Below are 26,618 nucleotides of genomic sequence, written 5' to 3'. Positions count from 1 at the left end.
AATCATACTGCTAAGTAACAGTATTCATGTCATTTTCTGTTTTTTCTTCTTCAAACCATGTGATGAAAGGAGTAGGGACGGAAGAGCTATTTCAAAAAAGTTTGATTCAGAATTCAAGAGACTTCACAGCTTCTAAAATTCACATAACGGAATAGATACAATCATATGCTAGATTCAGTGCAGATTTACAAGAGTAACACAGTTAGGAGTGGAGGTGGGGATCCCAGTGAGCCCTATGGCCGCTTAGGAAATAAAAGACAGATGACTAAAATTGTTTACTCAAGGACATTTCACAGATTATGCAGAGGCAAACCAAGGTTTACTGTTGAACATTGCCTGAAACAGCAGTGGGAAACAAATGGCGTTCCAGATGTCATTTGAATACAGCTTATTATTCCTGATTAATGTCTATATGGGCTGGGGCTGATGGGAGCTGGAATCCAACAGTAGAGATCCCCCCTATAGTTTAGAGGGAGTGGCTGCCAGTCATGACACCCTGATGAGTGTACCTGTATGCAGTGGCGTACCGAGGGGGGGGCCATGGGGGCGGAGCGCCCCAAGTGCCATCCTGGGTTGGGTTACACTTGGTGCCACCCCCCACTCCTGAGCCACCGCCCGCCACCCCTTCCGTGCGACGGTGGTGGCAACTTTGAAGGCTACAGCACGCGAGGAGCATCACAGACGCCTGTCTGAGCTGCTGTTCGTGCTGCAGCCTTAAAAGTTGCCGCTGCCGCACGGAAGGGGTGCTGCCCGCTCGCGCCCAGCATCTTGGGTGGAGTGCGCATGTCCGCACATGCGCACTCCACCCCAGATGCTGTGCATGTGCCGTGACGTCAGGGTGCGTGCTAGGGTGTGGCAAATATTGACCCAAACAGAACCATACTTCTAGTTTGGGATTCCTGTTAAAGTTTTTGTTAAGGCATGGAGGGTTTTTCTTAAGTCAATAGAGGGGAAGGTCACTGTTGAACATAGTGGAATTTTCATTTTTCCACTATGGGTGGTCATTGATAAAGTGCAGAGGAAGTGCAAAAGGAGTCTTGTCTGCAACCTTTTAGCTTGTGGGTTCCTAGTGTTAATGGGTGCTAATGCATTTACTGGTAATTTATCCCAGGGGGATGCTCAGTGCTTCCTGTATAGTTCTTTCCCCCTTCAGTACCCTAGGAAGACAATAGGTGTGCTGCAAAGCTTAATTAAATTGGAACTGGGCAGAGAGCAGGGTGTATACACATTCCATAGACCCCCCACACCTACTGAATATAGGGTGGAATGCTTAGGTAGTCTGTGTTAACATGACAAGTCCTGTGCTAGATCATTTTTCTAGCAATATAGAGACGTTTGAACCAATAATCTTGGGAGACACTCAGAATGGAGGAATGTACTTACTGGCAACAATAGTCTTCAATCTACTTGTCTCTTCTCAAAAGGTGTGGTTGGTAAATATTTGAGAAATAGCTGACATGTCCAAATAAACTGAGACATGTATTTTTTGAGTTGGCAAATAAATCAGAGACTTTTGAAGTAAACTGTTTCCTCCTTACTGAATTTATAAAATAAATTAGCCATGAATAGTTACAAGGGTTCATCTTTGATTTGATACTATTTGTAATTATACCACTGATATTGCCACCCGCCTTTGTCTTGATGAAACTTCTGACACTTTGAGTGGCGACACTTTGGGTTCCTGCAGCCCCCCCCATCCTGGCTAGCGATGCTCCGGCTTTGTCTTACAACCCCCCCACCTCCTGCCACCCCCTCATCACCCTATGACCCTTTCCTTCCTTCAGTCACTGCCCTTCCAGGCTGCGGGGGTGGGGAGGAGATTGGGGGGGGCAGGGAAGCTGCTGCTGTGCAGTGGAAACAGCTTGACAGGAAGGGACATGGGGGGGGGGGTTGCTGTGCTGCTTTTGTAGCCCCAGAGCAGGAGAATACAGACACCTTTGCGTTCCCAGAGAGGGAGGGGATTTTGAATGGGGAGGTGTGGGTCGCAATGGTTTTGCGGCTCCCAGTTTTTTTTCCCCCTTCGGAAACGGGTCCAAGTGGCTCTTTATGTCTTAAAGGTTGCAGACCCCTGGACTAAGACAAATATAGTATAAAGAGACACCAGGTCAATTATACACCTCAGTTTACATACCATAGCTGCGTGTAAGCAAATGGCACAGACTACACGTAATGTGTAAAACTAAATAAATTACATTTTATTTTAAAATAACACTATGAACTGATGGTGATGTTAGCTTGTATGGTTACTGTATATTGAAATTTACTTACTTACTGTTCCTTTAACTTAGAATGATTACACAATAAATTGCTCTTTTTTTTAAAGAAGATACAGTACTTTGAGTTATTCCATTTCTCCCCATATTTAAACCTACATTTTCCTAAAGCACTCCCACCCAGTTTGCACTCATCAACTAGGCCTTTTTCACTGCCTATGCCCTTTTGCCTCTGGAGTCTCTCAAGCTTGAGTTCTGCTGAAGTCTTTGCCTAGGTATAGCAACCTCTCTTGCTTCAAGCACTCAGCAACCCCACTGACTCTTGCCTTCAGAGTTCTTTTGAAGGTTGCCTCTTGGAATGCAAGCAGATCTCTGCTTCTGCCAATGATTTCAGCTCTTGGCTTGTCCCAGGTATCCCAGAACTCCTAAGCCTCAATGTCCTCCACCTGGCTGCAGCTTCTTCTCAGCTGAATCTTGAATCTTCTGTTGTCGTCTTCTGCTGCTTCTCTTCCACTCTCAAGGCAAACTATTGGCCGGAGACTTCCCATTTATGTCCAAACAGGGTCGGTCTCCCACCAGTCATTTCAAATTTGGATGAAATTCACCTCCTTCATCATGCCACAACTCTGGTTCAGTGGGTTGAGACAGAATGTCCACTTACTAAACCAGTTAGAACTTGCAAATTTTCAGTCCACAGTGTCTGTCTATAAAAACAGAAACCTCAGTCTCAGAGCTTATCTGCCACAAAGTAAAGAGGCAGTTAACTGAACATTGCAGCCACCTGCAGGCTCCCTCTGAGACTTCGTGTTTGTCACAGCTCACAGCAGTAAATCAAGATAGTTATAGCCGATTAACCCTTTACATTCAACAGTATGAATTCCCTTATACATTCCTTTGACACAAAACATTACCTAAGAAATAAAAAGTTATTTCTTCACATGGATTCTCCCTTTTTTGAGCAAAGACTGTTTACTTAGAAAGATTATGAGTTCAAAGAAAGAATAGAATTGCCCAAGATTGAGAAAGTAGACATATTTGAGTAGGTGGTTTAGCTGGGAAGAAGATTTCTGCCAGATTTGGTCTGATGAAGAAATATGAGAGCAACAATATGGGGAGCTTCAGAAATGGCATTTACTTGCTCATTTTTATGAACTGTATATAAGGAAGCATGAAGATGGCTGAAACGGTATGCTAGGTGTCTGTGTACTATTAGAAAAGTACAATGTTTGAAGTGGTACTGAATTACTAGGAAGCAGTTGCATCACAAGTTCTGTATCTATTGTGGCTCATGTCAGTGAAGCTTCTGGCTTCGGTTAGCAGAATAATTGTGGGGGCACAGAAAATATATCATTGTCCCAATTGGAACAAAACTGTTTGCATTTCTGAAGAAAGTGAAAGTTGTCAGTTTGACTAAAGCAAAATTTTCACAAAAATACTTGACATTGGAAAAGGAGCAAACTAGTAGTGGTCCAATACCAAGCTCTTGAAGATTTTTCCAGAAACAAGTCAAAATATTGGCAAACTGAAATTCCAAATCACACATTTCAAATTTAAAAATTGATCTCACACATCCTTGTTCATCTGAAGAGCTGCAGGCTCTCAATGGCTTAATTGTTCAAGAAGTGATCTTAGCTGATGACAGAAATGCAAGATGCCGTTGCCTCCCCTCCACCAATATTTGTGTGTGTTGTCTAACACTTGCAAGTTCATTAGAATGGCACCCAGGTATTATAAAACATGGAAGTTTCACAGATTGTGTTTTAAGTTTTTGATTATGCTGAACATGTTGAAGCTAGGCTGATCTGTAAAGGTAAAGGGACCCCTGACAAGTCCAGTCCCGAACGACTCTGGGGTTGCGGCGCTCATCTCGCTTTAGAGGCCGAGAGAGCCGTCATTTTTCCACTTCAGCAGACAGTTTTTCCGGATCATATGGCCAGCATGACTAAGCTGCTTCTGGCGAAACCAGAGCAGTGCACGGAAACGCTATTTACCTTCCCACCGGAGCAGTACCTATTTATCTACAGTACTTGCACTTTGACGTGCTTTCAAACTGCTAGGTTGGCAGGAGCTAGGACCGAGCAATGGGAGCTCACCCCATCATGGGGATTTGAACCGCCAACCTTTTGATCGGCAAGCCCAAGAGGCTCAGTGGTTAAGGACATACTGGCAGTAGTTGCATGGCTATGTCATTACAAATGATACAGAAATGGCACTACCTAACGGTTATGTATTAGAATTTTAAAGAGCTAGGAGAACAGCTCAAATGCAGTACTGTATTGCATTATTGGGAGTAGGGTTGTTCCACAGCTTAATATCTGCTGGGAAGCCAAAGCTTTAGAACAGTATGCACATTTGCCATTTCGATTAAGGAACATGTATTGAGGATGGTTTAAGAATGCTGTACTGCAGGTCCTCTGATTTTGCCTCTTTCATTTTTTGGCCCATCATTCCTCATATTTTATATTTTATTATGTCTTGCCTACCAAACCCCAGGCTAGCACAGTAGTGCTGGATGTTATAGGACCCTGGAAAATTTCAGACCACACTCCTGTGCTAATGCAGTTCCAAGAACATCTGCATCTGATTTATTCAAATCTCTGGACGTTCAATACTTCCCTTTTGACAAAAGTTCATGAATAACATCCACAAGCTTTTCAGTAATATTTTGTCATGAAAGACTATAGGAAATACATGGACAGTAAAATACAGGTGAATGAGGTTAAACAAGCAACAGCCAGTTTTAAAGCCCACAAATCTCCAGGATCTGATGGTCTCTAAAGTGACTGGTGTTTTTTTTAAAGATTCAAGAACAACTTATTATACAAAATCCCTTTTTCCTGGTTCTAGTTGTGGATTATTGTAATTCCAGAACTACAGAAGGATTTGAACGATGTTCCTTCATAACTTCAGCTTTTTATTTAGAAACTTGACTGCAAAATATTTACTGCAATTAATGGCAACTCATCTCAAACTCAGACCAGTCAAGATTTATAAAAGAAAGATAAATATCTAATCAAGGAAAGTCTACATTTACTAATACATAGTAGGTGTCCAGAAACCCCTTGTGTATTTTTGCTTTGGATACATAGAAAGCATTTGATTGGGTTGAATGGCTTTTCTTTTGTGTGTTTTTAGAAGTTTTGAATGGGTGCCCTTCTCTCTCCAGTCATTGCACTTTATACAACCTTCTTTGTGGTGGTGCCTATGAATCATTTCGGCTCAGAACTATTCAAAATCTCCAGGATTACAAAGGAAGGTTGCTCTCTATCACCCTTGTTTGTTTGCTTTTGACCCTCAAACCATTATCTCAAAAAGTTGAACTTTAATTTTGTTACCAGGAGAGTTCAAGGAGATAAACCTGGAAGACCACTCCTCAAAAAGCAACTCTTCTCAAAGGCTATATAACATGTTAGAAGACAATTTTATGACAGGTCTTGTAGGCCTCAAATCTATAAAGGAGAAATCACTGTAAAGAATAAACAATCAACAATGAAACACAAAGAACACTATAAGCCAATCTACAGTAATGTACAATATTCTTAAATTGTTCTAACAGTAGTAGTACTACCTGGATAGTCTTGTAAGGATGTTGTAAAGCAGGTCAGCGGCCTGCTGATGAGGAGGTCGGTTATGGTGACAGTGTGCATTGGGGAAGCACTTTGGGATATTGTTTTAGAGATTAAAACCAGTGCTTTTGGGGGGAGGGTGTACTGAAAGGTACGCAGTACTGGCACCTTTCCCCCCTCAAATGTTAAAAGTGTGGCACTTACTGTAATAACTTCATACCAGCGAGACACACACACACACTATATATATCTAGGCACTGATTAGAACTATTAAGTATTGGGTGGTACAAGCTTTAATTGATTAAATATGCATATGAATTAAGCATTTTAAAGAAGGCAGCCAAACATACATACTTGTAGCAGCAAGCACCATTTTGAAATATGCATTCCTTCTTGTATCGAGAGGAGAGTTGATGTCTCTCCTAAAGTGGTGACAGGCATCCATGGCTTTTCTCAATTACTTGTGCTTAAACTATGTGGTGTTTAATCTTAAATATCCTCTTTTCAATTAAAGAGTGGCCCATGTAATGAACGGAATCCTGGAACCCATGTAGAAAGCTGAGTGTAGTTTGTAGGCCCTGCGAATTGTGAACTAGAAAGCCACAGGATTTTTTGAGTCTAGACTTTGACAGGTCTGCTATATCACCTCTTTGAGTATTCTGCTGGCTATGACTTTTGCTGTCTCTCCGGCATTGTGACTTGGAAATTGTAATGGGCGATAAGAATCAAGAAAATATTGGGTGTGTGCTGGATTCGAGCTAGCAGACAATTCTTTCTCTGCTGCCTTCTAGTTAAAATGAATTTTAGAATCTACGAAATGCAACTGTTACAACTTCCTTTCTAGATGTAATGATTTTTCACCATGGATGAGTAAACATGAATAAATTTTTTTGGGGGGAAAGTAACTTTCCTTCACACCAGTAGCCACTAAGTACCAACAATCAACTGCTCTTTTGATTTCTGAAGAGCAACTACATTATGCAATGTGTAACATTCCAGTCCCTTGTTCTGCTTTTGAATGATCTGTGCTTTTTCAAAATGGCAGCAGATAGCTTAGAGGAGTTTATCTCGTCATTTTGTTGGGCCCTTTTGTGGGGGAGAAGTCTTCACATGACCATTAATTTCCCTTCTGACATTTACTTCCTAATCACAGATTCTCAAACTACTGTTATACAATCTTTGTACAAGAGTTTCTGAGTAGCCCTGATGATTCAAGAAGTACAGTTGTAAAATAAAGTTTACTATAAAGACTATTTATTTAGGAAGACTGTTTATTTAGAAATACAATAATAAATAAATTAGACTATTTAGGAATTAATGTTATATACATATACATATAAATTAGAAGCCAGCAGTTCTAGATATCAGCAACTTTATTAGAGGTACAGGGAGTAAGAATGGTCAAATATTACTTGTTACAGGTAGGTTGCTGTGTTGGTCTGCCATAGTAGAAACAAAATAAAAAATTAAAAAATTCCTTCCAGTAGCACCTTAGAGACCAACTAAGTTTGTTACAGTGGTACCTCTGGTTACGTACTTAATTCGTTCCGGAGGTCCGTTCTTAACCTGAAACTGTTCTTAACCTGAAGCTCCACTTTAGCTAATGGGGCCTGCCGCTGCGCCGCCAGAGCACGATTTCTGTTCTTATCCTTTAGCAAAGTTCTTAACCTGAGCGTTATTTCTGGGTTAGCGGAGTATGTAACCTGAAGCGTATGTAACTTGAGGTACCACTGTATTGGTATGAGCTTTCATGTGCATGCGCACTTCTTCAGATATTATTCGAATATTACTTGTTACATCTACTAGTGTTGGACTACCTTTGCAAAGCAGCAAACATGAATTGCTTCCTATATGCTGCCTAAAGTTATGTGGCTTTAGGCAGCATATAGGCTTCTCCTTGTATACAATTATGTGTGAGAGACTGTTAAATTATAACATAACACATTTGGAAAAGATCACATAAATGTGCAAGTAGTAGTTAAGACAGGTTTGTGTTCAGCTCCTACCTTGCTAATTGTTTTCTTGGGATTATTTGGATTCTGTAGAAAGCTTTTCCAAATCTCCTTTATTACTGAAGTCATTGTTGCCAGCAGGAATAAGATTAAAGGTGCTTAAGTCTGTAGAGTTGTTTCTAATTTGTATATGTCATTTCAGTGGCATTTTAACAGAATTTTGTCTTGCCTCTTTCCCCTCCCTACTTCCCCATGGTACTGTGCTCAAGTTAGGTCTGAGAAGCAAAGCTATTGGAAGAAATTTCATTTTGTTCCCTAATTATTATGCTGGCACTTGGGAGATAATTTTTCCCTTCATGCACTGCCAATTAATATGCAAATGAGCTGATAAATATTTATATCATGATTTAAATTATGCAGGGAGCGCTTTCAGTGTACTCTGCAAATGAATTGTTCATGGACTTCAAAGTGCTGGCTGCTGTGCTTAACGAGGGGAGATTTGCATAAGGCCCTAATCAGGCGCATACTGATTAAGCTTCATTATGGAAACTGCCAGCTGCAATCTTTGTTTCTATTTTATTAAAAAAAGGGGAACTTTTCATGCTTCAGTCGCCTTGACAATGTCAGACACAGCTAGTAGGAGAGACTAAAACTCTACAGAGCAACTGAAGTTTCTCTGTTCAGTTCAAGATTGCTATGGTGTAACTGAAGTTGTATTTCCTATCCCCACCCCTCCCTTTCTTCTGTTAAGAGTAGTAGTGTAGGTTTTTTATTTTAGAAATTATCTCTCCCCCCCCCCTTCCTTGGACTATCTGAATCTGCAGAGGACTACACAGCAATGCTGGACTGCAGCGACTACATTCTAGGTGGGTACCAGTTCAACTGACTCTTGCAAGCATTTAATATGGAAATAGTGGTTGTTGGATTGACTATGCAGTGGCTTAATCGCATATGCAAGACTAAGGGAGGCATTTCTTTGAAAGGCTGAGTACTACCAGCGATGCAGTGGCAAGTGCCTCCTCCGTTCTTCATTTTTTTCTGTGTTCAGGAAAACCTTGTTCTTTATTTTTGGATAGAATGAAGTTGCTCTTCAGTTTCAGTGTTGTTTAATGCAGAAGCTTCAGATATTTCAATCTTAAAAGCATTTGATTTTGGAAAGAAATAGGAACTTCATTTCATGTGTCTGTTTATATAAAGCTGCATAGGGGTTAGAGTCTTCTGCAATAACTTCCTGGCCTGACCAGATCATTCTAAGTTGGGTATATTTGTGTGGGTGTAGTTGATATAAAGTCACACTGTTCAATGTTTAATAGGAAGCAAGCACTGCTAATATCACTGCTGATACCATTCCAATAAGTGTTGCATATGGCCACTTGTGTTCTAGCCATTTAAAAATATGATTTTAAATTATAGGCTTCATTTAAAAACATACTTTGCAAATATGTTTTTAAGGTTTTGCAAATTTTATCCTTTATCTTCAGGCCTTAGAATTTTAAAAATCATAATCTAAGGATTTAGACTACACTTACCTTAGAAATGTAAAATTTAATGTGATTTTTTGCTTCAAGATACACAGCTTTTCCCTCTATATATGCCGTTTTTAACAATGCTGTATGGAGGAATCCTAGCAAATGACACCTTCATCTTAGTGTGAAAAACAGTAGCTGAATTTAAATGGTTTATCAGTTCTAAGAAATCCACCCTCCCCCTATATATTTTGAAATGCTGATAATTTTAATGCTGACTGGCCTTGATATCTGTTAAAATGCTAGTAAGAATGAATCTAGATTCTAGAAACACATCAGGATGTGACCTCAGCACTGCACCTGGTGCTTTCAATCTATGCTTCAGTTTGCTATGTGTATTTTAGATTATGGCAGTGTTTTAGTGTCAATGTTACAAATTAAGCCTTATGCTGTTTGTGAAAGAAAGGAGGAGGAAATGACAGTCTCTATAAAAATATAGAGAAAATTTATTTGAACACCCACTGGCCAAATTAACCTGTAGATAGTGGATTTTGCCTATTTCAACACTAATCCATTCCTTGTGTTTTTTGTGTGTGGTGCAGATCATTGAAATTAACTTACTGGATCAGACCAAGTTCCAGCTAATCTAGTATTTTGTTCTTAGCAATTGTCAACTACATGTGTTTGGATGTTGACAAGCAGATCATCAGAGTAATAGCCTCTTCTGTTGCTTGTCCCTAGCACATGACACTCACAGGTATACTATCTCTGTCATGGAGGTTCAGTTTCACTGTTGTGACTAATAGCAATTGATGGGTCTGTCTTCCATGAATTTGCATAGTTCCTCTTCATATCATCTTAAACTAAAGGTTGCCATTATATCTTGTGGTTGTGAAAAACTCTTGACAGTCTGTCATATTGCACTCTGGCTAGGACTGATGGGATATGTAGTCCAGAACATCTGGAGGGCACCAGGTTGGGAAGGCTGTCCTAGGCAATGGGATGAAATGTTTATCTTGTTTTGAAGCATGATTAGCATATTTAACAATACCCTCTTTAATGATACAACAAAAGATGCATTAAATTTATTTTGCTTCCAAATATGAACCCATGGAATATAACCCTTCTATGGGCACAGTTTTATCTGTCACAACAGGAATAGCTCAAGTCAGGAAATCTTTTAATCTCAGGGTTCTAGGTTCAAGCCCCACATTAGGTAAAATATTCCTGCATTGGAGGAGGTTGGACTAGATGACTCTCATGGTCCCTTCCAGCTCTACAATTCTATGAACTTCTGACTATACCTAACATATATCCAACATCTTTTAACTTACAAAGGCTCCAGTATAGCCTTGTGAAACCAGCTCATTGTTGCTGTTGTTTTTAAACATAGTATACTGTTGTTATGTACCAATGCTTATTATGTACAAATTCTTAGCAGACTGATATGGAAGAAAGCATTTATGAAAGATGCCAAATGGACTCTAAAAAGAAATTGTACTGTATGCTGTGGCACTGCGGAGGTTTTTAGCCTTCATATTTATAATGCAAGTATTTTCAATAAGAGTTGATGGCACATACGTACTCATTTTTTTTTAAAAAAAAACAACAACAACAACTATTGATTACTTCATTACTCTTCAAGGTTGTAATCATCAAGAAGCTGATATTGTATAGGAAAAGGAATTAATTAGCTTCAAATTAACCTTGCTCTCTTGTTGAACTGCTGTATACTGGGGAATATCCAGGGATATGACTCCCTGTTATGCAAATAACTGCATGCATGATGCAACAGGAAAAGATTCTGCATTGTTAGTGGAGCAGTAGCTGCTGAAGTAATCTTTCCTACCTGCCTACTATTTCTGAGGCTTGACTGGTGCAAATGTCTTAAGAAATAGGATAAGACAAATGGATTTCTTTTGCAGCACTTCTTAATAATGCTTTCACATCTATACTGTTGCCCTAACCTCTGGCATATGTTTTAACTCTAGCATCAGCTAAATTGTAAAGAATGCAATCATGTATTCTTCACTGTCAAATTCCATTGTTAAATGCTTTTCTGTAAACATCAGTGATTTAGTTTCAACAGGTGAAATCTGACAGCCATAAATGTTGAAGGGGGTTCTTTCTGCTATTGCTAATTATGAGCAGTGCTAGGGAAATCCTAGATTGCTTGTTACATAGGGGAATATCTAAAAATTTGAAATACTTTCTTGCCTGCATTATGGCTATAGTGTGTTTCGGAAAGGCAACAAATTATTTTTATATTATTTTATTCAGGTTTCTGGTGCTTAACTTTCTTTCCTTTTCTTTTGCTTTTCTCTTACAGTCTAGTCTTCTCTGAATCTGGTCTTTGCTCACAATTTTATTTTATTTTTTGGCATATTGGTTTGCTTATTCCCATGACCTGTTGCCATCTGCCACAATATATGTATTCATCTGTCTCACCACCTTTGTATTTTTGGATCTGCCTGCCTTGCTAGTGAATATTTGCTGTAGTTTTAATGTAGTAACCAGTCTCCTTGTTTCTGTCGATGGCTCCTCTTTCAGTATGGCAACTTAAATAGATTTTTTCTATAACTAGCTACTATTTAACTCTAGTTTCTTCAGTAGCCTTTTAGAAAAGTCTGGGAGAATGTTCAAACCAGTTTAAGGTTGTGTGTTGTGAGATTTGTCATCCATTTTGATGTGAATACTGTAGTTAACTAGTGCACCAAAACTGGGAGCCATTACCTTTGTGAAAATTCATGATGTGAAAAATCCACATAAACTGAGTCACAATCCAAGTGAGCATCCAAATACAGTGGTTATTCATCTGCATTACTTTCAACAGGATGTGTATGTCAGTGTGAGGGCATCTTTCACAACTGTGATGCCCTCTTTTTCATGCTTAACCCCCCCCCCCATCACTCATCAAGAGGTCAGGTGAACGATGGTTGTGAACAGGTACAGAAAATAGCTGCAAAAGAAAGAAAGGTGGGGCTTTTCATGAACCCCCCCCCCAATTGAAAAGGTAACTTTTACAACAAAGATGGGATTTTACAAAAATACATTACAGTGTTCCAAGGGAGAAAATGAGTTGAACATTTTGTGTCCTATTTTTACAAAATATTCAGCAAGAGTCTACATGGGTTGTAGTAATTAAAAACTCAGAGGCTTATCCCAGTTGGAGAAGACCAAGAGTGGGTGGTATTCTGTAATGAGAATAAATCTGTTGGCATTAGCAATGGTTTTTTTTCCAGTACCGTACTAACAAGCATCAGTTTAGTTGCGAAAGGAGTTTGATATGACTAAAACCAAAAGCACAATGAATGATAGGACTAGGACCTGTCAAAATTGTTCTCAGTGGTTTAGATTATTTTTGCCATTTATTATCAGCAGCCTTTCATCCCCCAGCCCCCATTTTTAAATCCTGCTTCAGAAGTCTTAACAGATATGTTGCGTCTCTCCTTTTGCCAGAACTACCGGTACATCTTGTAAAGAGTTTATTGCTATTACATGGTAATGCCGTTGTATTGCCATTGCACAATGACATCACCATGCTGTTCTGGTCTGATACAATGAATTATATATACCCTGAACACCATCATGCACCATCATATTCAGTTTAGCATAGTGATGTAATCACATAGTGGTAGCATGCAAGTCTCGTGGCAACATGCCTGTGTACTCTTTAGAAAAGGATCTAGCAGCACCACTGGAAGCACCCAAAGGGTGGCTGAGGAGAGGCAGAACAGAAGTCTAAGCAGAACTTCGGGAAATTGTATAAGAATTCAGACAAAATTGTGATAATAATCCAAATGAAATTTTAATACAATCCTTCAGGTTTGGACACTATTTTTTTTAATGTAGCAAACATAATTGGTGTGTATTTATGAAGCACCCCAAGTACGCCTTTTTCAATTACCATATATACTTGAGTATAAGCCTAGTTTTTCAGCACATTTTTTGTGCTGAAAAAGCTGCCCTCGGCTTATACTCGAGTGAGGCGGGTGGTGGGGGTGGCGAGAAAGATGCCCTTTCTCTCCGCTCGTGACGCCACCCGCTCTCCCCAGTCAACCATTCCTTAAGAAGTGTACAAGAACGGCGGTTCTTTACTCTCCCCAGGCAGCTTGTTCCATTCCTGAACTGCTCGCATAAATGCAAACTTGGCAAAGGAAGAAGAGGAAGGAGCAGCCCAAAGGGCTGCTTTCGGGCTGCTCGTTCCTCGTCCTCCTCCACAGCGGCAAAGGTGAACCGGCTTATACTAGAGTCAATAAGCTTTCCCAGGTTTTTGTAGGAAAATTAGGTGCCTCGGTTTATATTCGGGTCGGCTTATACTCGGGTATATACGGTAGCTTTTTGACTATATCCATTATATAGTATTTTACAGTGATACATTGCTGTGTCCTAATTTCCTTTTGATATTTCAGAGTCCATACCCATCAGTTGAGTTTGGTCAGTTTATAGTGCGCCCTGTTCACCAATATAAAATGTCCTGTTTTGTGCTGTAAAGAGGACGGTGTGAGTAGGATTTTTAAAACCATATTTTCTGTTGCTTCTAATGCAGACTCAAGAATGAACACTCCGTCAGAAACCAGTAAACCTGTAAAAATGGAGAGTGGTGATGGGGACACAGGTAAGAATAAAATAAAGGTGTGATTTCCTAATGAATTCATGGATTTGGGACAATTTTATTCTGGTCTGGTTTTATAATACATTGAAGGATGGTATGTTACAGTAAAATCCTAACCGTGTATATTCAGAAATAAGTTCTGTTGAATTCACTGGGTCTTACTCCCAGGTAAGTTGGGTTAGGGTTGCAGCCTTAGCAGTGTTTTCTTAGTATATGAAACAGCACTTACTACTTAGTTCTTTACTCAGTGTTTGTTTGTATGGGACCTATACATTGGTACTGTGCAAATGTGGACTAGTAATTGTCATAGATACTGTGTCCTGGAGCCTCCAAGCAAATAGCTGGCCTTTGCAGTTCCCCTTTTCATATTCTTATCAAATCCCCATCTCTGAATTGTCTTCTTTCACTAGAGAGACTGTTCTATCTAGGAAGCAGTCAGCATTCAGTGACACTGGTTAGCCACTTCCTGGCACTTTTGTGTTGCTGGTAGGGATGAAAACACCACTATCTATGAAGTAGAAGCTGGGTACAAGGAGCTACTGATCTGCTGTGACTTAAGGGCTAGAATATTCCCAGTATCTCTTTTCCTAGTACAGCTACCAGGTACTCATACTGGTGTATCTGTGTTAGAGCTCCTGATGTTTTATTTTCCTTATGACTTCTTAATTGGCCCTTTCTTCAATATTGTAGTTGTCACAGCTCATTCATTAAGCAGGATACCTACTTCTTCTTCCCTGGGAATCATGTAACCTTCTAAATATGAATAAATATAGCCTGCCTCTTAACCCTAAATGAATTCAGGATGGTGATAAGAAATTCTGTGGCTGCTTATGACCTTAACCTGCCACAAAAGTGTTTTTGCCAGTGATAACAGTGTATCCCAAAAATGTTTATTGAAGACATTGGTGTCCTTTGAAATATAAAATGATTAGCTTTTACAGAAACTGACACAGTATTGAGGTGTTGTGATATGGGTTCATAAAGGGTAATATCTACTTTGTGCAATTTCTATACATTTGGATGGGGCCCTAATTTTGTGTGCACATCTGTTACCATCGTTGAGTTTGCATAGCCATCTGTTCTTGTATGTCCTCTCCATGCTTCCAGTTCTTTCTCACATTGTAACTGTGTCCCCTATTTCCATTGAGCATACGGCATACCATTTTTCTCTGGATGACAGCCACTTTCTCATTTCATAGTAATTCCATTCCAATGTGGTTTTTGCATTTTTAATCTTTTTTGTACCAATACAGGCTAGATAAGAAGGATATTTTATTTTTATTTCATTAAATTTATGCACCACTTGATTGTAAAAAACCTCAAAGCAGTTTATAAGAAGATATAAGTATTAGTTAATCTCTTTATGATACATTTGGAAGCAGGTTTTACAGGTTGATGGTTCATTGAGAAAACATTATCCTTTTATAAATTAGTTTGCAGTAATTTTGTCTGTAGTTAACAACTGTGGTACTCCATCTATTATCATAAACATTCTTTTTCAATATTCACATTGTGAATAAAATGAACAAGAAGCCATGATTCCAGGAAAGCAGGCTCCCACCTCATTCTCACAAATATGTCTCACAATATTGTGTTGGACTTTCTTCCTGTGTGTTAGGATTACAATTTAAACGTATTTATGATGAGGTCATTGGTGTTGCAGAAATACTTTTAACTGTGATTGAATTGGGAAATATATGTTGGTTGTTTGGGACTGATTTCCTGAAATGCACCATCAGCACCACCACCACTGGTTAGGAGAAAATTTGTTTGAACAAATTGCAGTTTTGAATTCAATCTACTAATGCTCTCCTATTTTGGTTTGAGTTTCTTTAAGTATATGCTTAAGGCAAACAAATGTACATTGGTTTTTCTGCTTTTGTTATCTTGAAATATTTTGAGATTGGTTTGAGATTACAAATTGAACCTTCCCACTGGCCAAGTTAGCAATTTTATAAATATCGTGGAGAAAAGCCTTTTAAAGTATTACAAAGACTTGTAGTCCATACATTCAGCTGCTCCTGAATCATCCTAGGTTTGGATGAACAATTGTCAACAATAACAAATGGCATTCACTTTGCATTTGTGACAACTTTTTACATTCATTGAGAATGACATAGAAGATGCATACCTAGACATGACCAGCCCTAAATGTGAACTGCTGTACATGAATATTTACAATCTAATTCTAGAGTTATTTTAGTGTACTTGCTATAGCGGGTTCTTTTAGGGAAGAACTACATGTCATAAGTGACATGAGGCTGCTGTGCCCCCACCCCCCATAAGATATAGTACAACTTATGCCTTGCCCTCGTGTCATTACAATGTGTGTGATCTTTCTACGGATGTTAACTAACAATGTGGAGCAGGAACAGAAAAATGCAGAGCAATAACCTCAGAGCAAGAGAAGTTATTGTATTTGTTATGCAAGGTAGGAGGGAGGATTCAACCTGGCACTGCTGTTTTGGCAGCAGCCAATTTCTCCCTTAGTGCTGCTGCCTCTGGTCTGTTTATATATTACTTCTGAAGCATTCAGGAAGGGAATGGGGGGGGGCTTCAGCCAGTAGGATTGCATTCTGTTGTAGGCAGCCTTCTAGGGGCTACACACCATTGGTGGACAGACAGAGCTGCAGGCAAAAGTGAGAAGAGCCCAGATACCACTGTTACCTTTTTGCAGTAGGCTATGTCCAAGCCCCACAAAGTTGGAGGTTTGTACACAAACACAGACATTTTCCATCCAGGCATGCAAAAGTCACTATCGTAGATCAAGGTCACATTCCAGACAACTTGAAAGTACTTGAGGATAGTGCAGAGTAAGGATTGGGTGGGGTCATGGCATAAGCAATGTCCCAAGGGCCAGGTAGAGGAGCCTGAAGGACAATATTTGGTCCCTGAGTCTGAAGTATAGAATATAGAAGCTGGAAGAGCTGGATTTGGCTGCTGAAATCCCCCACCCCTGGTCTAGTTTAATGTATGGCAACTAGATTGGTTAGCAGATTATTCAGCTCTGAGAAATATATTTTCTTCTCCCTTCAGTCCTTGGAAGTATCACCATGTTATCAATGTTACTCGTTGAGTTGAATTGTGACTGATTCATAACTTTCTACCTGGGCTCAAATAGACTGGGCTAGTAAGAGTTAAGCTGCAAAAGGAGAGGTGGGGGATAAATGATGGAAACATTGCTAAGTCTTTCCTTGAAATTAGCTGTAGAAGTATTATGGGACTAGGAAATGTTATTTTCCCTCTTTCCCTTACCTGTTTACCTGTTATTGTCCTAACTGGTACTAACACGGCTGGAAAGTTACACGATTGTTATGCATCCTTCTTTGATTTAAAGTGCCAATTGAAGTGAGAACATAGACACAATCTCTAGGACCAGTAGCAATACCCTGATTATAAAACTCCCTCCTTTCTCATATAAGGTTGGTGCAAACTGTTGGTGCAAACTTCAGCACCAGCTGAAGACTCACTTCTTCGCCAAATTGTTGTTCATTCTATCTATATTATTTTGCACTGATTTTAATGTAATCAATACTGGGGTGGCTTTGGCAATAAAGAACTGGTAATAGCCTATTTTATTTATTTAAAATATTTATTTGGTAGCATTACGCAGGTTGAATTCTGCCCATGAGCCTTCAGTTACTAATCCCTAGTTCAATGGCTAAGCGAGAAGGTATACACAGGGCTTTTTTTCAGCCGGAACTCACCAGAGATCAGTTCCGGCACCTCTCAGGTGGGCACCATTGTCATTATAAGAGAACAAGGGAGGCGTTCATGGTGAGTTGCTCTTTTTCTAGAGAAATAGCACTGGGTATAGTGTAATGTTGCTTTTACAGCTGTGTACTGTGTGGGAGAAATTTCAGCCAGGTTTCTAGACCTGTTTGATATTATTTATCAAGATTGTAAGAGCGAAGATGGTTCAATAAATTGTAGTTATCTTCTGGTGTCCATGATGGAATGTAGGCATTGTGTCAATTTAACTGCCTTTTAGGTTGCATCCACATGATTATGATTGCTGCTAGGAAAGCCTGGGGCTGTATTCAACTAAATCATTGCACTAGCAATGCTTCTAGCATGACCAGACACCCCCCCCTCCACCTGCTTCTTCCCCAGATCTTCTCTGGAGAGTCAGGAGAACCCCCAAAATGGGGTGTGTAGGAGGAAACGGGAAATCATTCCGTCAGGCAAGCGGCAATGTTCTAATTTAAATACAACCCCAAGTAGGTCATTCTTTTTATCTCCTAAAAGCAGCAGTCATCAATGGAGCAGGAACCCCCACATCATTGGACAACCACCACACGCATGGTTTCTAACTAGCAGTCTCAGAGCCTGTGGGATTCCAGAGGGGAAGAAATTTTTTAGAACGTTGTGCAACACAAAGTTAGGTGAAAAGCTGTCGCTTTACATTTATAACTGGTCCCCCAGCTAGATCCAGTTCCCTGCCTCTTCTTTAGTAGGTCAAATGATAGAATTAAAACTCTATACCAATGTTTGATACATTAAACTTCTAGGGTGATACCTGTAGCCCATTGTTTTTAGTAAGTTTACTCTGTGTATGGCTTGGTTAGCTATTACCCCAGTCTTTCCGTTTCCATAGATTAATTCCACATAGTTGTACCTTCTAAATCAGCGTAATTTTAAAACTGATTATTTAACACATTAATACCAAGCATCCACTAGTATGTCCTAATTCTTGAAATCATTGCAGTTTTTTATAGGCTCTGGCCAAGTGTTCCAAAGGAAATTCCCTGCTCATTGCTCCGATATATTGTCATATATTTGGAATGAGGAAGTGGACCTGCATCAAAATTAGTTGCAATGCTGTCTGCAGCTATTCAGCATTCCAGCTATGCCTCTTTCCAGGATACTCTGTTGTATCCCACCAACCACCCAATTTTCTGTTCTCCCAGCATTCAGCCAGTATCCTGTGCAGTATCCTGAGCAGGTTCAGACCTCATTGCACTGTCTTAAGGGACAGGGAATTTGAGTTCTCCCAAGTCTGCAAGTTGTCGTATGCATAGATGCATGAGGTCCAACACTCCGACAATTGAGATCACTATTATAATACATTATTACAATCAGATTATTATTTTTTTAAAATGTTATTAGTATCCTGAATTTAAGGCATAGCAACTTCCAGAATATTGACTCTTCCTTTATCAAAACAAGTACAGTATGAAGCTGAATAATACAGTGAACAGGGTTTTCTTAAAAACACATACGTGGATGTGGACAAAGTGCATGGATTGGTCAGCACGACTGCTTGCGCTCTGGATCTTTGCCCCTCTTGGCTGATAAAAAACTAGCAGGGAGGGGACAGCTCACTGGGCCAGGGAGGTGATTCTTTCCTCCCTTCAAGAGGGTGTGGTCCTTGCCGACTTGAGGAAGGCAGTGGTAAAACCACTTCTCCAGAAGCCCTCTCTGGATTCAGAAAATTAGGTAATTACTGGCCAGTTGCCACTACCCCTTCTTGGGCAAGGTTCTTGATCGGATAGTCATAGATCAGGTCCAGGCACTCTTGGAGGAAACTGATTTTCTAGTTCCATTTCAATTGGGGTTTCTGCCCAGTTTCGGCACAGAAACAGCTTTGGTTTCCCATGTCAGGAGATAGGCAGGGAAATATGCCCTTGTTAATTCTTCTGAGCCTCTCAGTGGCTTTAATACCATCGACCATGGTATCTTTCTGGAGCAGCTCTCCGAGTGTGGCAGTGGATGTGCTGGACCATTGTATTGCCTCGGTAATGGAGTGGATAAGAGCCAATAAACTAAAACTCTATCTGGATTAGACTAAGGCACTGTTAGTGGGCAATTCCATGGACTTGATGGGTGGGAGGTGACCCACTCTTGTGTACATCTGGATCCATGTGTCACTTGAGGCTCAGGTGACCTTGGTGGGGCAGAGTGCCTTTTATCCACTTTGGCTAGTGGCTCAGCTGCTCCCCTATCTGGACTGGGATAGCCTAATTTCTGTCTCTGATAACCTCTAGAATTGGAATAACAGTATTGGAACAAAACCCACCCTCATCTTCTTTCTGAAGGCATGAGGTTGGATTACACCAGAGTTTACATCCCTTAAATTGTCATAGTCCATATCATTTATGTAGTGAAAACATTCAATACCATTTTTGCTTCCATGCTGTCTCTGTCTTACATTGTTAGACATAAGCCAACCTTTTAGCTTTTCTCTGTCACATTTTGGATGACCCAGCATCATATTGAACTTAAGCTCAGCAATGATAAATTATTAATCTCTTTCCATTCCTCTTATCCTTTTCTCCCTTAACCCCAGTGGTATTTTTTATTCATGTTCTTTTTCAAGCCCTTAATTTGGGTGGCCGTGTTAGATTTTGTTTTATCCTTTTCTTCCAATATTTAATCTCATGCTAAACTTGTCATTTTCATCTTTATAGTGTTTCTAAATCTTTCTAATATAGCCGTAGCCCCTTCCCTCCCCCACCATAACACATGTCTTGATTCTACTTGATTCTACATGTCTTGAGGGTGCTGCCAGTTGATTGTTGAGCCCAGGGGGGCGATAAGGTGAAAAGGTGGTGACTTAGGTTTATTGGCCCTGAACTACTGCTCTTGCTGACACGTAGATAAATCGGCAACAAAGGTGTGAATGAATCTATGGATTTTTCAGACTTGACTTTTGAGGGGAATTTTAATAGAATATATCTTTCTTTGCATCCCCAGGCACACAGACAAATGGCCTGGACTTTCAGAAACAGACTGTGCCTGCCGCGGGGGCAATATCTACAGCCCAGGCCTTCCTTGGACACCTTCATCAGGTATTTGTTTCTTTTTATTCTGAAATTTGGAAGGTAATATAAAGGGTTTCTCTCTCTTTCCACACTATGTCGGCAAAACAAGAAACAACAACGTAGTGCAAGGTTGGTGTCTTCTTTTGGAGGTATGGTTGGAGGTGACTAAAGCTATGGAAATAGCAGCAGTGTCTTCCATCTCAACATAAGAAAGGATGATTTACAGGCCCTCTGAGTAGGCCCACATTGCACAGTGTCTCATATGGCCATTTAGAGGTCTTTGTGACCTAAAACATAATTTCACAGTACATGGACATTTTGTTGTACAACTGGATAATAGATGGGACCAGTTGACTGTATGGGACTAGTAGGCTACTTTCAAATGGGTTTCCAAAGAATCAAATCTATTATTCTATGTGTCAACCTATATGGTAGGCATATCTGGAAATAGAGCTTGTTTTCACCATCCTATGTCTGTCTTTCCATTTTCTTCTGAGAAATGTGAAAATTCTTACCTAAGAGGAGCAAGAAGAATCAATTTCTTTAGAGCAGGAGTGAGAAACGTTTTTCAGCCCAGGGGCCACATTCCCTTAATGGGGGTTGCATGTCATAGGCAAGTAGGCCTACAGGCAGATGTGGGTAGTGACAGAGACAAAGTGGGTGGTGCAATTGATGAGACTCTTACCTTCACACAGCAGGCAACTTTCCAGCCACACAAAAGCCCATGGTTTCACATCCCACTCCACCCATTCACCAATATAATCCATTCTGGCAAGCAAGGGGCATGGACAGACTTCATTATACATTACAGTCATACCTCTTGTTACAAATGCTTCAGGATGTGTACAACACGGGTTACGAACGCGCCAAACCTGGAAATAACGGAATGTGTTACTTCCGGGTTCGGTGGTTCGCACATGCGTCAAATGACGTCATGCACAGAAGCGCCGGATCGCGTCGCGCACATGCGCAGGCGTGGCACTTCAGGTTACGCATGTCACGGGTTACAAACAGGGCTCCGGAACAGATCCCGTTCGTAACCAGAGGTACCACTGTATAGCCAGCCAAAAGCAGTTCAGGAGGCTGTACAGCTAGGTTTGGGTATTTGTGGCCTGGGCAGAGTTCTGCAGGTGGGGAGTCCTTTCCTCAGAGTACAGTGGTACCTCTGGTTACGAACTTAATTCGTTCCGGAGGTCCATTCTTAACCTGAAACCATTCTTAACCTGAGGTACCACTTTAGCTAATGGGGCCCACCATGCCGCCGCCTTGCAATTTCTGTTCTCATCCTGAGGTAAAGTTCTTAACCTGAGGAACTACTTCCGAATTAGTGGAGTCTGTAACCTGAAGTGTTTGTAATTCAAGGTACCACTGTACTTGGAAGTATGCATGCCTGCTGATTTCCTGACAGAACTTTGAAAGCCATCTAATCTGAAAGGACTGTGACTAATGTGTTTTCTGTCTCAGATTTTGACTCCATAAGAGCCTTTCAAGCTTGGGGAGGGGAGAGGGAAGCAACTGAGAATCCCAGCCCTTTGTCCACCTCCTCTGCCTACTCTTTTGTCTATTATAGCAGCTACTGACATGGTGGAGGCAAGTTAGGTTTCTCAGTCCTGCTGCTTCTCCTCCCTAAACAAAACATTGCTTCCAGGCTCTGAGAAGCAGATGAAAAATGTTTCCATTCCCCACCCATCTCAGGTGTTGCATTTGAAGTAGGGAAGAGCAGCTTAAGGTAGTGCTCTGTGTTGCCTCTTTGCCTTTTGAATCTGGTGCTTTGGGTTTTTGTTTTTGTTTTAGTGATGATGAGAAACATTGGTCCACCATAACCTTGGAGTTGCCTGAAGGAGGGGCATACCATTCTTCCCATAAGTTCCTGTTGTGGGTGTAGGCAGGTTTGTTGTCCCCAAATTGGTTTATACTCTTCTTCGTAGGAATGAATGGCAGCCATTTATTTATATGCCCAGGCTAGGTAGCACATAACCACTAGGGAACATTGGACCTACTATGCCCTGAGAGAAAGCATCAGACAGGAAACCCAGGCCAAGAAGATAGTTGCATCTGCTCCCAAAGTCAGACTGTGAATATTTTGTACCGCTTGCTTATGTTTAATATCTTAAATTGCAAACCACCCTGGGCAACTTGGTCAAAAGGCAGTATATAAATGCAATAAATAAATACAGTAGAAAAGAAGGGTATGAACTTACGGATACCATGAAGGCAAAACACCACAGAGATAAAAACATGTCCCCTGCTGGTTCCAGTGTCTTAAGAGGTCAGATATGATCCCTTATTAACCGACACTAAGACTTTAGCTTATCTGTCCGATTTGAAGTCAGCAGGAACCATTTGAAAGCAGATCTAGCTATGTTCTACGCATGTCAGGTGTGCCTTAATCACTTTCATATTGGGTTACTTGCATTTGGCATGGGGCTGCCTTTGAAAAGTATTAAGAAATCAGTTGGTGCAAAACGCCATAGGTTTCCCCCCGCCTCGGGTAACTTCTGCTTTATTGGCTTCCAGTTCATTTCAAAGCCCATTTAAAAGTGCTGGCTATTGTATTAAGAGTCACTAATAAAGCCAATGCTATTTCATTGCACTTAGGTTTGAGTAGTGAAATATTTTACTTCGCATCCTTTAAAATTTATTTGCTGTGCTGCTTGATGCTGCTGTATAAATTGTGTGCTTTATTATGTTGTTTCCATTGTTGCTGCTGCTTAGCAGCCTTGGGGAATAAAAATAAATAAAAGAAAATATTTGCATAGACTCGCTCTTTCATCTTTCTATACTTGCCTTGGTTCCTATAATGTTCCTTAATGTGGAGTGTGATTGCATTGTGTGTGTGTGTGTGTGTGTGTGTGTGTGTGTGTGGAAAGGGGAAAGTAGATAGGCTGGTAAATGGTGATGCTGACATGTTGGCCATAATATGCACGAACATGTTTAGAAGAGGGAGACAATGATGATAAAGGGTCTGGAAACCTAGCTTTATGAGGAACGATTGAGGGAGTTGGGTATGTTTAGCCTGGTAAAGAGGAGACTGAGAGCAGATATGATAGCTATCTTCAAATATATAAAAGAAGGAGTAAGTTTGTTTCCCCCTGCTAAAGTGGTTAGGACCCAAACAAATGGCTTCAAGTAAAAAAAAAAATGAGATTCCAACTAAACATCAGGATAAACTTTCTGATAGTAGGAGCTGTTGGACAGTGGAACAGACTTTTTCAGGAGGTGGTGGACTCTCCTTCCTTGGATATTTTAAAGCAGAAGTAGGATGGTCATCTGTCATGTATTATTCCTGCATCACAGGGGGTTGGAAGAGATGAACCTCAGGGTCCTTGCCAACTCTGCAGTTCTTTGATTCTGTAATACTATTCATGCATACCTTTCACATATCATTATCACTCATGCACAGTCCAACAGTTAACCCAACGGTTTGATGGTTTGTCTACACAATCTCGCCCAAACATCTGCCTGTCAGGAGTGTACACCACACTCTGCCCCTAATTATTGCATGCTGACTAATTTTTAAACTTAAAAGGCTGTTTGTAAACTTTCTATACCCCTGAGCAGCTAAACCCTGAGCAGTGTTCATGTCGAGCAGCTGAAGCCAGTCTTCTTATGGCCAATAGCGATAGAGTTTTCAAAGGCAGCAACACATATTTACCGAAAGTTGTTCTATTTTCTCAGGTTTCTCTGATTCAATGGAGAAAGTAGCAAAGCCACTACTTCCTTGCAGATCTGTATATTATATGCTTTTATTTAATACTTTGTTCATCTCTTTATCAAAAAAATCCTAAAAGATGACACACAGCTGCCTTTGACTTTAGCATGCTACATTTCTTAAATCTCAAGCGCCAAGGTATAATGAATCTTGAACTTTGAAGTGGCTACTGTGTTTATATGTTTATCTTGAATTGGCAGTTTCCCATGGTAAAAAGAGCCAGGGTCACCTTATCATTCCATCCCTGTGCAGTATTTTTTTTTGCAAGGCACTATTTACAGCAGAAAGTTTTTGCTTTGGAGCAACTTCAGCTCAGGCTTTGGTTAAATTGGGCTTTTAGGCCTTTGCAATCAGTACCTAAGAGGCCTTTGTTCATAAGCTTATGCTGCAAAAAGAGCTGAAAAGCCAAAAACTGGTAGTTTATTAACCTAGCCAATTCTCTAAGACAGCTGTGCATGATGATGCTTTGGAAGCCTTTCTCTAATTAATATGCTTGCTATCTCAGAATACTACAGGGCAGAAGATTAAACTGGATGTTGGCACTGGAGATAGGAGCTTTTTTTTTGGAGACAAATTGCCTGCTTGGTGACAGATGGCATGTTGTAATCTTGTAGAATCCAACCCAGAAATGTAGGAACCATTTGAAGACACGGCATAACACTACCTTGTGTTGTTATTCTGCCTAGGTTATGCAAAAGGTAGTGTTAAATTAGTACTGTGTCACAGCTCATGGAGTGCAGACTAACAACATATCTGTTTTGGAATACCTTTTCATAAAAGTTGCATTCATTTTTTCTCACTTGACTTTGCACCTTCAAAATCTGGATAAACTGTGGCTACTCCCAAAAGTTTTCTATTTGTAAAAAACTGACACTCAGAGTTAAGATTCCACCTAAAGATTTTAAATGGAACAGGATAGTTCAGACACCTTGCCAAACCATGGCTTGTCATGATGCCTGTAGCACCACCAGCCATCAATCCATGGTTTGTGAATGTCCACCAAACCAGGATTTTTGAAGAGTTCATATACTCTGGTTTCTCTTCAGATCATATAAATCCTTTGCCTTTACTAAAGGATCTTTGAAGAGATCACTGTTTGGATAATATCTGGGGATTCTTGGGAAAGGCAGGAGGAGAAAGTAACCCCAAATAATTGTTTTTCTGAACCTCTGGAATGCAAATTATCATTTAGAGTACAGTATAAGATATAGTTAGGGCAAACCATGGTCTGGCATTAGATCAGAATCAATGCATTAGATTTTAAAATTCTTATTATCTCGGTGGTCTTAGGTGTTTAGAAAACTAGAGAAACTTTTTTTTCGGCTATTTTACTTCTCTCCAGTTTTGTGTTTTTAAAAGTACATCATTTTTATAGGTTCAGCTTCCTGGATCAAGTTTACAGGCTGCTGCCCAGTCCTTAAATGTACAGGTAAGTGCTTTTGTGTCTGCATCAAAAAAATTCTATTTTCCTTTTTGCAATACCAGTGGGAGAGTTTAGCAGCCATTAACAAATGTTGTTCAGTACAGAAGTCCTGTTTGACATTAAGAGATGTTTGAAAAACTCCCAATAGTTGGAGCTGAAATAAGATGGTCAGAATGGCCTTACTTTAATCACTTGGAGTTTTGTTGTTGTTGTTGTTCAGTCGTTCAGTCGTGTCCGACTCTTCGTGACCCCATGGACCAGAGCACGCCAGGCACGCCTATCCTTCACTGCCTCTCGCAGTTTGGGCAAACTCATGTTAGTAGCTTCGAGAACACTGTCCAACCATCTCATCCTCTGTCGTCCCCTTCTCCTTGTGCCCTCCATCTTTCCCAACATCAGGGTCTTTTCCAGGGAGTCTTCCCTTCTCATGAGGTGGCCAAAGTACTGGAGCCTCAACTTCAGGATCTGCCCTTCCAGTGAGCACTCAGGGCTGATTTCTTTAAGAATGGATAGGTTTGATCTTCTTGCAGTCCATGGGACTCTCAAGAGTCTCCTCCAGCACCATAATTCAAAAGCATCAATTCTTCGGCGATCAGCCTTCTTTATGGTCCAGCTCTCACTTCCGTACATTACTACTGGGAAAACCATAGCTTTCACTATACGGACCTTTGTCGGCAAGGTGATGTCTTTGCTTTTTAAGATGCTGTCTAGGTTTGTCATTGCTTTTCTCCCAAGAAGCAGGCGTCTTCTAATTTCGTGACTGCTGTCACCATCTGCAGTGATCATGGAACCCAAGAAAGTGAAATCTCTCACTTGGAGTTTTACTGAATAATAAAAATATTTATAGTTAAAATCTGAAACTGGTTGCTGTTCTGTTCTCTGCAAGATGCAGCTGACTGCTTAAGCT

General features: G+C 40.4%; 1 protein-coding gene across 1 annotated transcript in view; it reads left to right on the top strand.

Annotated features, from left to right (window-relative positions):
- Positions 1 to 8,554: 8,554 nt before the first annotated feature.
- Positions 8,555 to 26,618, top strand: part of POU2F1 (POU class 2 homeobox 1) — a 40,247-nt gene continuing 22,183 nt past the window's right edge. Inside the window, 4 exon segments of the mRNA XM_033146779.1 lie at positions 8,555 to 8,597; positions 13,747 to 13,815; positions 20,509 to 20,603; positions 25,664 to 25,717. Coding sequence (XP_033002670.1) covers positions 8,570 to 8,597; positions 13,747 to 13,815; positions 20,509 to 20,603; positions 25,664 to 25,717 — 246 coding nt within the window. The 5' untranslated portion in view covers positions 8,555 to 8,569.

Source organism: Lacerta agilis, chromosome 4, assembly GCF_009819535.1.
Source record: "Lacerta agilis isolate rLacAgi1 chromosome 4, rLacAgi1.pri, whole genome shotgun sequence".
In the NCBI taxonomy this organism is placed as follows: Eukaryota; Metazoa; Chordata; class Lepidosauria; order Squamata; family Lacertidae; genus Lacerta; species Lacerta agilis.
The sequence above is the reverse complement of the archived record's forward strand: the minus strand, read 5'-3'. Positions and strand labels throughout refer to the sequence as shown.